At 50.1% G+C, this 12,011-nt stretch overlaps 1 protein-coding gene across 1 annotated transcript; it reads right to left on the reverse strand.

Moving 5' to 3' along the window:
• Window positions 1-8,188: 8,188 nt before the first annotated feature.
• LOC107142350 (E3 ubiquitin-protein ligase RNF26-like) lies at window positions 8,189-9,769 on the reverse strand. The gene is given in 2 exon segments (XM_015485754.2): window positions 8,189-8,977; window positions 8,979-9,769. Coding segments are annotated over 2 exon segments (1,293 nt in total). The 3' UTR covers window positions 8,189-8,475.
• Window positions 9,770-12,011: the final 2,242 nt, after the last annotated feature.

Consider the following 12,011-nt stretch of genomic DNA (forward strand, 5'->3'; position numbering starts at 1 on the left):
TTGGTTGTGTGTGTTCTAAAAATAAAGTTCGTTTCTTTTGATAAGTGGCTCCTGAATTGTGCCCAGCCAGACTTCAGCACTGGGCCTTGATCCACAGGTCCTGGAAGGATGCTTGTTCAGTGAAATGAGAGTGCCCAGTGACATGTCCAGGAAGATCCTGAGCATAGTTAAATATTTGGTGTTCATCCAGTGTTCCCAGAGACCTCAGAAATCATGGGGATATTAAATTATCCATAAGTACATAGCCACTTGAGCAAAGGTGTGGTAATGGTGGACAATGCGTAATTGACTCAAGTCCTCAGTGCTGTTGGAATGGAGATCCACTAACAATTATCTTGTGGTTTCAGGCCCTGGAGAGAAGTCTGTGTGAATGGCAACACCAAAGTTCCAGGGAGGTGGTTGGAAAGAGGAAGTGTCAACATTTCGACAAGATTCCACAGTAGTGTGTTTTTGGACACTCAGATATGGCCACAGTTGGTGTACAAATATTAGCAGGAGAGAGTCTCACCCCCAGACTTCACTAAATGAGCCAGATGGCCTAGGTCTCAGAGGACACTGAGCAGGATTGGGCTAAGAGCAACCAGTCCCGATACTCAGCGGAGATGACTGATGGCTTGGCAGTGGGTGCACACCACAGAACTCAGAGAAGCCTGAGCAATGGTGCATGACAGGATATTAAGGACCCCAAAAGACTGAGTGGTTTTAGGTGAGATGTGCTCACCCAGAGGATCCAAAGGAGGCTGGGCACTGGTTGGTGATGGGCGCTCACCCGGAGGACAAACAGGACACTGAGGCATTTTTGGCTAGTGCTACATAGCACAGAACCTAGAGTAGACTGTGTACTGTCAGCTGGATGGCGCTACTCCACAGGACCCTGAGGAGATAGAGACCTGATGTGCAAGGGACACTCACCTGGAAGACCAGGAGAAATAGCACTGGAAGGTCAATGGCACTTACCATCAACATTCAGGAGAGTGAGCACAGGAGAACAAGGGGTGCTCATCAAGAGGACCAGATGAGATTGAGCCATGGTGGGCAAGAGGGGTTCTCTACAGGACCCAGAAGACCCTGAGCAATGCAGGTGTGTGCAAACATGAAGGACAGGACCCAGAGAATACTGAGTGTTGTGAGGTGAGGAGACCTCTCCTGGAGGGCACAGAAGAGACTGAGGAATATTTTGAGAGGAAAGCACAGCACAGTTCCCAGAGAAGACCAAGGGCTCTTATGTGAGTTGTGCTCACCCAGAAAAGCCAGAGAGGACTGAGCATGGCTGGGTGAGGTGCGTTCATGCACAGGACCTAGAGGAGACTGAGCAATGGTTGCTGAAGGGAGAATCAGAGTGAATTCAGAGAAGACTGAGCCCTATTTGGTGATGCGGCAGTCCTTCACAGAACTCAGAGCAGATGAGCCCTGGTGGGAGAGGAGCGCTCACGCACAGACTCAGAGCCCAGGGAAACTGTCAGAGAGTAGCCCTCACCTCACATTCTCAGGTACCTTAGGGATAGTGGACAGGGTTGCTTTTATAAAGGTCAGAGGAAATCTTCCTGGATCAGGAGAAATTGTTCTTGGCCACATGTCATATGGTCCTCTCCATGTGAATTACTTTTGATCCACAGTCCTAGACAGCTGCTTCTTTGGTGTAAAGAGTGTGCCCAGTCAGGGAAGATCCAGACCATACTTGGAAATTTGGTTTTCATGCACTGGTCCCCACTGGGACCTTAGGATTACTGGCCAGGTTAAATCATTCATAAGAGCTCAGCCACTTGAGCACAGGTATGGTAATGGTGGACCACAAGAGATTGAAGTAGGTCCTCAGCGCTATTGCTTGCATTTGAGATGCACTAACAGTTATCTTGTGATTTCAGGCATTGGAGATTATCTCCCCATATGGTAGCACCAAAGGCCAAGTGAGGTTGTGGGAAAGAGACAGTATGAACAGTTCTCCAAGATTCCACCATGGTGTTTCCTGAGAAACTCAGGTGAGGCCACAGTTGGTGAATGAATCTTAGCAGGAAAGGGATTTTCCCACAAAGGTCACTAAATAAACCACATGGCCTGGGGCTCAGAGGAGACTGAGCCCTGGTGGGTTAGAGCACCCACCCCAAATATCCAGAAGACATTGAGAACTTTTCGGCAAGGAGCGCTCACCCAGAGGCTCAGGGAACCCTGAGCAATGGTGAATTCACGGAGCTTAAAGAGGGGACCCACAAAATAATGAACACTCTTAGGGAAGAGCACTCACCAACAAGGCCCAAGGCCTCTGAGAAGTGATTGGCTAATAGAACATTGCACAGGACCCAGAGAACACTGGGGACTGTTAGGTGAGGGGCCCTCACCCACAAAACCAAGAGGAGACTGAGCACTGCTGGGTGAGGGGTGCTCACCCACAGGACTCAGAGGACCCTGAGCAATGGAGGGTGAGGGGAGAAAGGACAAGATTCGGAGAGAACTGAGTACTTTCAGGCCAGGAGTACTCAGCCACAGATTCCAAGGGGAGTGAGGAAGGATTGGCTAGAGGAACACAGCACAGGACACAGAGAAGCCTGAGCACTGTTAGGGGAGGGGTGCTTACCCGCAGGACCCAGAGGAGACTGAGCACTGGGCCTTGATCCACAGTTCCTGGAAGGATGCTTGTTTGATGAAACGAGAGTGCCCAGTGGCATGTCCAGGAAGATCCTGAGCATAGTTCAATATTTGGTGTTCATCCAGTGTTCCCAGAGACTTCAGAAATCATGGGGATGTTAAATTATCTATAAGAACAAAATCCCTTGAGCAAAATGTGCTAATGGTGGACAATGCATGATGGAACCAGGTCCTCAGTGCAGTTGGAATCAAGATCCACTAACAATTAACTTGTGGTTTTAGGCCCTGGAGAGAAGCCTGTGTGCATGGCAGCACCAAAGGACTAGTGAGGTGGTTGGAAAGAGGAAGTGCAACACTTTGCCAAAATTCTAAACTAGTGTATTCTTGGAGACTCAGATACGGCAACAGTTGGTGTACTAATGGTAGCGGGAGAGAGGCTCACCCACAGACTTCACCAAATGAACCCATTGGCTTAGGGCTCAGAGGACACCGAGCAGTGTTGGGCTAAGGGCACCCCAGCCCCAGTACTCAGAGGAGAAGCTGATGGCTGGGCAGTGGGCACACACCACAGAACTCAGAGGACCCTGAGCAATGGAAGATAATGCGAGATTCAGGACAGAACCCAGCAAGAAAGAGCAGTGTGAGGCGAAGTATGCTCATCTATAGGACCCAAGGGGGCTTAGCACTGCTGGGTGATGGGTGCTCACAAATAGGACAAAAAAAGATATGAGGCATTTTTTGGTTAGGGCTATATAGCCCAGAACCCAGAGTAGACTGTGGACTATCAGGTGCAGGACGCTACCCCACAGGACCCAGAGGAAACAGAGACCTGATGTGCAAAGGACAATCACCTTCATGACCAGAGAGATAGCACTGGAGGGCCAGGGGCACTCACCACCAAGATTCAGGTGAGAGTGAGCACAGAACAACAAGGGGTGCTCAACAAGAGGACCCAGATGAGACTGAGCAATGGTGGGCAAGGGGGCCTCACCCACAGGACCCAGAAGACTCTGAGCAATAGTGAGTTTGCAAACAAAAAGGACAGGACTCAAGAGCGCACTGAGTTTTATGAGGAGAGTAGCCCTCTCCTGGAGGACACAGAAGAGACTGAGGAATGTTTTGCGAGGAAAACATAGCATAGGTCCCAGAGAAGACTGAGGAATTTGGGGCAAGTAGCACTCCACAGAAGACCCAGAGGAGACTGAACAAGGCTGAGAGAGGTACGTTCAAGCACAGGACCTAGATGAGGCTGAGCAATGATCATTGAGGGGAGATTCAGAGTGAACTCAGAGAACACTGAGTCCTGTGTAGTGATGCGGCAGTCCTTCACAGAACTCAGAGCAGATGAACCCTGGTGGGAGAGGAGTGCTCATGCACAGACTCAGAGCCCTGAGAAACTGTAGGAGAGTAGCCCTCACCTCAAGTTTTCAAGTACCTCAGGGATGGTGCACAATGTTGCTTTTTCACAGGTCAGAGGAAGTCCTCTTTGATGAAAAGAAATTGTCCTTGGCCACAGGTCACATGATCCTCTCGAGCAGAATTGCTTTTGATTCATAGTCCTAAACAGCTGCTTCTCTGGTGAAAAGAGTGAGCCCAGTGGCATGTCAGGGAAGATCCAGACCATATTTGGAAATTTGTTTTTCATGCTCTGGTCCCCACAGGGACCTTAGGAATACTGGCCAGGTTAAATCATTCATAAGAGCTCAGCCTCTTGAGCACAGGTGTGGTAATGGTGGACCACGAGTGATTGAAGTAGGTCCTCAGCGCTGTTGCAATTGAGATGCACTAACAGATACTTTGTGGTTTCAGGAATCAGAGAGAAGCCCTCTGTACAGTAGCACCAATGGCCAAGCAAGGTTGTGGGAAAGAGACAGTATGGACAATTCTCCAAGATTCCACCTTTATGTTCGCAGTGAAACTCAGGTGAGGCCACAGTTGGCATATGAATCTCATCAGGGAAGGGATTTACCCAAAAGGTCACTAAATGAACCAAGAGGCCAAGAGCTCAGGGGAGACTGAGCCCTGGTGGTTAAAATGCGCCCACCCCAAACATCCAGAAGACATTGAGAATTTGAGCAAGGGATGCTCACACCCACAAGACTCAGAGGATGCTGAGCAGAGGTGAGTGCGGTGAGCTTAAAGAGAGGACCCACAGAAGAATAAGCACTCTTAGGCAAAGGGCAGTCACCCACAAGACCCAAAGGAAACTGAGCACTGCTGGGTGAGGGCACTCACCTACAGGACTCAGAGGGCCCTGAGCAATGGTGGGTGAGGGGAGATTAAGATAGGATTCAGAGAGGTCTGAGTACTTTCAGGTGAGAGGTGCTCAGACACAAATTCCAAGAAGACTGAGGAAGGATTGGCTAGGGGAACACAGCACAGGACACATGGAAGACTGCGGACTGTTAGGTGAGGGGTGCTCAATCACAAGAGCCAGAGGATACTGAGCATTTATGGGCTAGGAATGCTAACCCAGAGAACCCAGAGGAGCCTGAGGAACCTTGGCTAGTGGAACATGACAGAGGACAAGGGGAGACTGAGTACTGTTAAGTGAGGAGCACTCACCCATAGATCGCAGAGCAGACCAAGAACTTTTTTTTTTTTTTGAGCTGCCAAGAGAACTGTTGAGAGCCACAGCCGAAGGGGCCCCAGCAAACTTCCAGCTGCCGGCTGATGATTGGCTCACAGCGGCCCCAGCAAAATCTAGCTGATTGGCTCCTCTGCAGTGATGCTCATTGCGCTGTTTCCCTGCCCTTTCAGACCACGGAGCTGCTCATTGGGGGACTTTTTTGGCTCCGCCCACATGACCCAGCCAATCGGCCTCAAGAGCAGGAGGATGGTGGGAGGTGGAGAGAAGCTTGGTTGGAGAGAGAGGCTTGTGGGAAGCCGGTGGTGGCAGTTGAGGCTCTGAGGATTTTTCCTGAGAGGCTGTTTTGTTTGGCGTGTGTGGTTCTAAAAATAAAGTTAGTTTCTTTTGACAAGTGGCTCCTGATTGTGCCCAGCCAGACTGCGGCATTTGGTGGCTCGCACGGGGAGCGACTGAGGGTAAGTGAAACTGCTCGCCCCTGAGGGCAGGGCGAGAGGATGGGTAGCCATTTTAAGATTCCTCTTTTATTTTGCTTCACTTTTGTTTTAAGTTGCCTGTCCCTGGAGATGAGTGAGATGGAAGAAAAACCGCTCACATCTGAGGAAAACTATTTACGTCTGAGGAACAGATAGGGAGAAAGGACGGATGGACATGTCAGGAGGATAGAAAGGCTATAATGACTTTTTGTTGTTCCCTTTTTATTTCATTCTGTCTCGGTTTTGTTTGGCGTCATCTTGTTGGGTTGTATTATAGTAGAAATACGGGATCAGAATTAGTAAAAAACAAACTGAAAGAGTGTTAAGTAAATTGTTAGAGGAAGGAGGCATCTCAGTAAAATCAAGAACAATCAGGGCATACGTTGATACAATACAAAAATGTAGCCCATGGCTTTTTAAGGAGGAGTTGTTAAATATATCACAATGGAACCATCATGGTGAAGATTTAAAAAGAATAGAAAAGAAAAGCCCAGGGACTCTGCCAGTTGGCACATTGCCATTGTGGACGTTCATATCTTGTTTGCTTAGTCCAAAGCCTTCAGTTCAGACAATGGTAGAGGAAGAAGAAGACATAATGATTCAAGTAAAAGAGAAGGTCTCTCAAGTTAGTCAGACAGAGGAAAAGATTCAAGTAAAAGAGAAGGCCTCTCAAGCTAGTCAGACAGAGAAAGAAAGTGTAAAACAGAAAAAGCCATCAGGGGGAAAGTTACAACAGGAGACTGCTACTAACACCTTTCTATCACCAGAGGACGTAAGTGTCCAACTAACAAGGCCACCTCCATATGCTGGGAGGTCCCCAACCCCCGCAGTTGATAGTTGGGATCCTGAGACAAGATCTCAAATATTAACATGCCCTGTATTTGAGGCAGGAGGGCAGCGATTTTACCAAGTTTTAAATTTCAAAACAGTGAAGCAGCTAAAAGAGGCTGTAACAACCTATGGTCCTCAAGCACCCTTCACTGTAAGCATGGTCGAATCCATTAACAACTTGAACATGACGCCAGCAGATTGGGCTAATATGTGTAAAGCTGTGCTAAATGGAGGACAATACCTGTTATGGAAGGTTGCCAATGAGGAATTTTGCAAGGAGACGGCTAGGCGAAATGCAGCAGCTGGTTATCCTCAGAGAAATCTAGATATGTTGTTAGGAAAGGGACCTTATGAGGATCAGCAGCAACAATTTGCGTATGATCCTGGTGTATATGCACAAATTGCTGTAGATACAATTAAGGCATGGAAGACTTTACAAGGACATGGAGGTTTACAAGGTCAATTATCTAAGGTAATACAAGGAGCTAATGAACCTTATGCTGAATTTGTAGATAGGCTTATTCTAACAGCTACCAGAGTTTTTGGGAATACAGAACAAGCAATGCCATTACTAAAACAACTGGCTTATGAGCAAATGAATCGTTGGTGCAGAGATATCATTAGACCATGGAAACATGAAGATTTAAACACATATATCAAATTATGTAGAGATATTAATGAACAAGAGCAAGTCGTGGCAGCTGCAGTAAAACAGGCTTTAGATGCCAGAGACATTAATGAACAAGGGCAAATTGTGGCAGCTGCAGTAAAACAGGCTTTAGATGCCAGGCCAAGAACATGCTACAATTGTGAATGAACAGGACATTTTAAAAGGAATTGCCCCATAGGAGGAGGGTTTAACAAAACTAGGTATCAAAGGAGTAGAATACCAGGTATTTGCCCACGATGCCGTAGAGGGAGACATTGGGCTAATGAATGCCGTTCTCAAACCACCATAGAGAGTACTCCATTATCAAAAAACGAACAAGGACCAGGTGTTTATCCACGATATCGTGGAGAAAGGCATCAGGCTCCATTGCCAAAAAATGGACAGGGGGGCCCAATGCTCCGGGCAAGAACTGTTTTTTTTTTTTTTTTGAGCTGCCAAGAGAACTTCATTCATTGGAAACTGGGCAACAGACCCCTCAGGGAGCTGCATGCCCCTAAGCCCTGGCCCCTTCTGATTGGACCCTAGTGAAATGTGCACAGTTGATCTCCCTAATGTCAGGGAGAGACAAAGAGGAATGCCATTTTTCTATGTAAAGTGAGGAATAAAAGGGGAGTGAGTAGAAATCTGGTTATCCCTCCTGAGGCTCCCTGTGGAGCTGGGATGCCTGAGGTTACATGGTCCCCAGATCAGGTGTAGATGCACACCCCTCCCAGAGGTAAATTGATCCCAGCTTTTGTATTGGGTTGGGAGAGAGCCTCTTCCGATCATGACAGGCAGAAGTGGCTCTAAGGGCACCTGAGAGATTCCACCCCCAAACCTACCAGGGCACAGGGGCTCTGGGTGAACACAAAGGTTCAAGATCATTCCAAGGTCCCTGAGTTGCCAAAATATCCAAGTGACACTGATGTGTTGTGCTGCAGAAGCTGGGGGAAAAGTGGGAAGGAGGCAGGGGAGTACCTACAAATCTCCAACAGGAAAACCAGAAGCAGAGACAGGTAACCCCAGAGGCTAGTATGTGGGTGCGCCTGGGCAGGCTGGAGGAGAACCCACAGCACACAGTCTCAGAACCTTTGCATAGTGACATACTCACCACCCTCAGCATCAGAGGGACCCAATTGGGTACAGAGAAGCTATGTTGCCCTGCCCCCCCCCAGATCAAAGACTTCCAGAGTGTCCCATCTCCATGTTCTGGATGTATGGCTTGAGGCTTAGCAGGACAACCAAAGGGCAGAGGATTTCAGGCCAGGACCCAGCAGTGAGATGTTATTTCTGTCCCAGAGCAGGTGCCTGTGTGGAGTGTGGAGAGTAGACAGGCAGGGAGGGAGTCTTCAGAGGTAGACATTGAGGGTCTTCAGGATACCCCGGCGGCAAAGCGGGCAGTTGCGGTGGTAGACGGGGTGGCGCATCAGGATTTCAGTGCAGGCCTGGCACAAGCACAGGTGCCTGCAGGGCAGAAGCAGCACAGTCTTTCTCTGGTCCTGGCAGATGACGCACTTCTTCCGCTCCTCTTGCTCCTTTAGCAACTTCCACGGGTCTTGCCCAGCTGTAGATTCTTCCTCATTGAGCCTCTCCCGGCCCCGGGCAGGTGCCACTCTTATGGTACTGACCTCCTCCTCTTCAGCCTCTGACCTGGGCCCTGCTTCAGGAAGTGTGTCCTGTTCCTGGATCCTGGTTGAGAATACCCTCCTGGGGCCACCCTGAGGGGCCCCTGGTGCCCCTCCCCGGTATGGCCAGCTCACCAGCCTTAGGCTGCTGCTCCACACTTGGCGCCAGGCCTCCAAGCCCAGGGCTAGGCGAGTCAGCCTCACAACGTCCTCTCGCAGTCGATGGCCGGTTATGAAGCTGACTGAGTGCTCGGGTGGCCAGTCTCAGGGTGAAGTCTGGGTGCAACACAGTCACTGTCACTGCCAGCACACAAGCCAGTAACACCAGGCCAGTGAGATTGACAAGTACAAAGCTGGCCAGGAGTCGGGCAGCTGAGGCCAGCAGTTCCAATACTAGTTGGCAGAGGGTCCAAAGGAGGATGGCCATGGCCACAGCACTGCTGGAAATATGGGTCAGGAAGGCAGCCACCACACCCATCATCCTCCACAGAGGGCCCGTATCTGTATCCCAGAGGGCCAGCACCAGAGAGAAGAGGTTCTGAGTGCCAATGAGGCAGATGTTGACGAGGTTGTTGATCACATAGGCCACCAGGCTCATAGCAATAGTACAGATGTCACAGGCCTGGCACAGCAAAGAATGGCCATTGGAGACCACATTGAGGATACCCCTGTGAAGTATTTCCCGGCTCCGTAGTTTCCCATGAGATGCCAGGTGCCCCAGGAGTTTCAGGCTCTTAAGGCCAGAGCAGCAGCTATACAGCACAGTACACAAGGCCCGCAAGCCCCCAAAGGTGAACGGGACCAAGGCTTCCATGAAGGCCAGCAGCGAAAGCAGGACACCTTGGCCCAAGTGCAGAAGACTAGTCAGTACTGTGTGCGGCAGGTTGTAGATGAAGGCCAGGAGCCAGGCCAGGGAAGCCAGGAGGGAGGATGCCAGCAAGAAGTTGAGATCCAACACCAAGGTCAGCACGTCCAGCACCAGGCCCACCAAATTCACTACCAGATACACAGCCTCCATGATAGGGATATGGAGGTCAGTCCAAAAGAAAGCTGGCTCCTCAGCTGAGGGCGCTGTCAAGGTTGTCAATATTTTGGGTGATCAGTAATTAATTTGGAAGGGAAGTGAACAGTCTCCAACTCAGGGGGAATGAAAATCTAAGGAAAAAGTGGGCTAGAGAGAAGGGGGTCTTAATAGAGGGAAAGGGGGCCAGATGCTGCTCCAAGAATCCTGGTTTTGAAGGCGGGCTGGTTGGGAGGGAAGAAGCCAAACATCTCTGAAGTGAAGGTGAGCACAGTCTGGGGGAGAGACCTCGGCTTTGGAGGCCTGGTGTGGTGTACCACCACCAGGCAGTGGGTCAGACAGGGAGGAGACAGGGAACCCATGGGATGGGATTGGGTTGGGCCTGGCCGTGGGGGCGGCGCTGGCTGGGCGCGGTCTAGCGGTCCAGCTACGCAGGTGCCCCTGTCCCCGCCCGGCCCCCGTCCTCCCGCTCGCGGCGCTGGATGCCCAAAGAGGGAATGGAGAGGGAGCCGGCCTCAGCAAACCCCCAGCGCGGCCTCTACTTCGCTGGGCGCAGCCATCTTGTGTCCAGAACTTCTTGACAAAGGGCACGCACCCAGGGGACACAGAGAAGCCTGAGCATTGCTGGGTCAGCAGTAAAACCCCAAAGGGCACACAGAGGTCCCTGGGGAGACAGAGCACTGCTGGGTAAGGGACGCTCACCCACAGGACTCAGAGGAGAGGACCCTGAGCAACAGAACACTGAGCACTGACTGGGGAGGGGCGCTCAGGCACAGGACCCAGAGGAGACTGAGCAATGGATGGTGGGAGGAGGTCTGGAAGAGGACACAGAGAACACTGAGCACTGGTTGTTGATGGGATACTCATCCTTATACCCAGAGGAGACTGAGCTCTGCTGGGAGAGGGGCGCTCACCCACAGGCCTCAAACCCTCGGATCCCTTTAGAGACTATCACTCACCTCAAGTTTTCAGTTACCCAAGTGATGGTGGGACAGTGGTATGTGTTCCAGGTTGGAGGGTGTCCCCCATAATGATGAGAAATTGTCCTGGGCCTGATTCCCAGATCCTGAAGGTTGCTTGTCCAGTGAAACCAGAGTTCTTTGTGGCTTGTCCAGGAAGATCCTGAGCATAGTTGGATATTTGGTTTTCATCCAGAGTTCCCAGAGACCTCAGAAATCATGGGCATGTTAAATTATCCATAAGAACACAGCCACTTGAGTTAAGGTGTGCTAATGGTGGATAATGCATGATGTTATCCTCAGTGCTGTTGAAATGGACATCCACTAACAATTATCTTGTGGTTTTATGTCCTGCAGAAAAGCCTGTGTACATGGCAGCACCAAAGGCCCAGCAAGGTGGTTGTAAAGAGGAAGTGTCAACATTTTGCCAAGATTCCACAGTAGTGTATTCTTGGAGACACAGATATGGCCACACTGGGTGTACTAACGATAGGGAGAAAGAGGCTCACCCCCAGACTTCACCAAATGAGCAAATGGCCTAGTGCTTAGTTGGATATTTGGTTTTTATCCAATGTTCCCGGAGACCTCAGAAATCATGGGTACATTAAATTATCCATAAGAAAACAGCCACTTGAGCAAAGGTGTGGTAGCGGTGGACAATGCGTGATCGAACCACATCCTCATGTCGGAATGGAGATCCACTAACAATTATCTTGTGGTTACAGGCCCTGGAGAGAAGCCTGTGGGCATGGTAACACCAAAGGCCCAGCAAAAAGGTTGGAAAGAGGAAGTGTCAATATTTCACCTTGATTCCATATTACTCCATTGTTAGACACTCAGATATGTCCACAGTGGGTGTACCAACAGTAGCGGGAGAGGGGCTCACCCACAGATTTCACCAAATGAGCCAGATGAACTAAAGCTCAGAAGCCACTGTGCAGTGTTGGGCTGAGGGCACCCAGCCCCAGTACACAGTGAAGATGGCTGATGGCTGGGCAGTGGGTACACATCACAGAACTCAGAAGACCCTGAGCAATGGTGGGTGATGGGAAATTAAGGATGAGACCCAGAGAAGACTTAGTAGTGGTAGGCGAGGTGTGCTTACCCAGAGGACCCAGAGGAGGATAAGCACTGCTGGTTGATGGGCACTCACCAGAGGACAAAAAGGATACTGAGGCATTTTTTGGCTGGGGCTACATAGCACAGAACCCAGAGTAGACTGTGTACTGTCAGCTGGATGGTGCTCACCCACAGCACCCTGAGGAGACAGAGATCTGATG

Source organism: Marmota marmota, unplaced genomic scaffold (genome assembly GCF_001458135.2).
Source record: "Marmota marmota marmota unplaced genomic scaffold, marMar, whole genome shotgun sequence".
Lineage (NCBI taxonomy): Eukaryota > Metazoa > Chordata > Mammalia > Rodentia > Sciuridae > Marmota > Marmota marmota.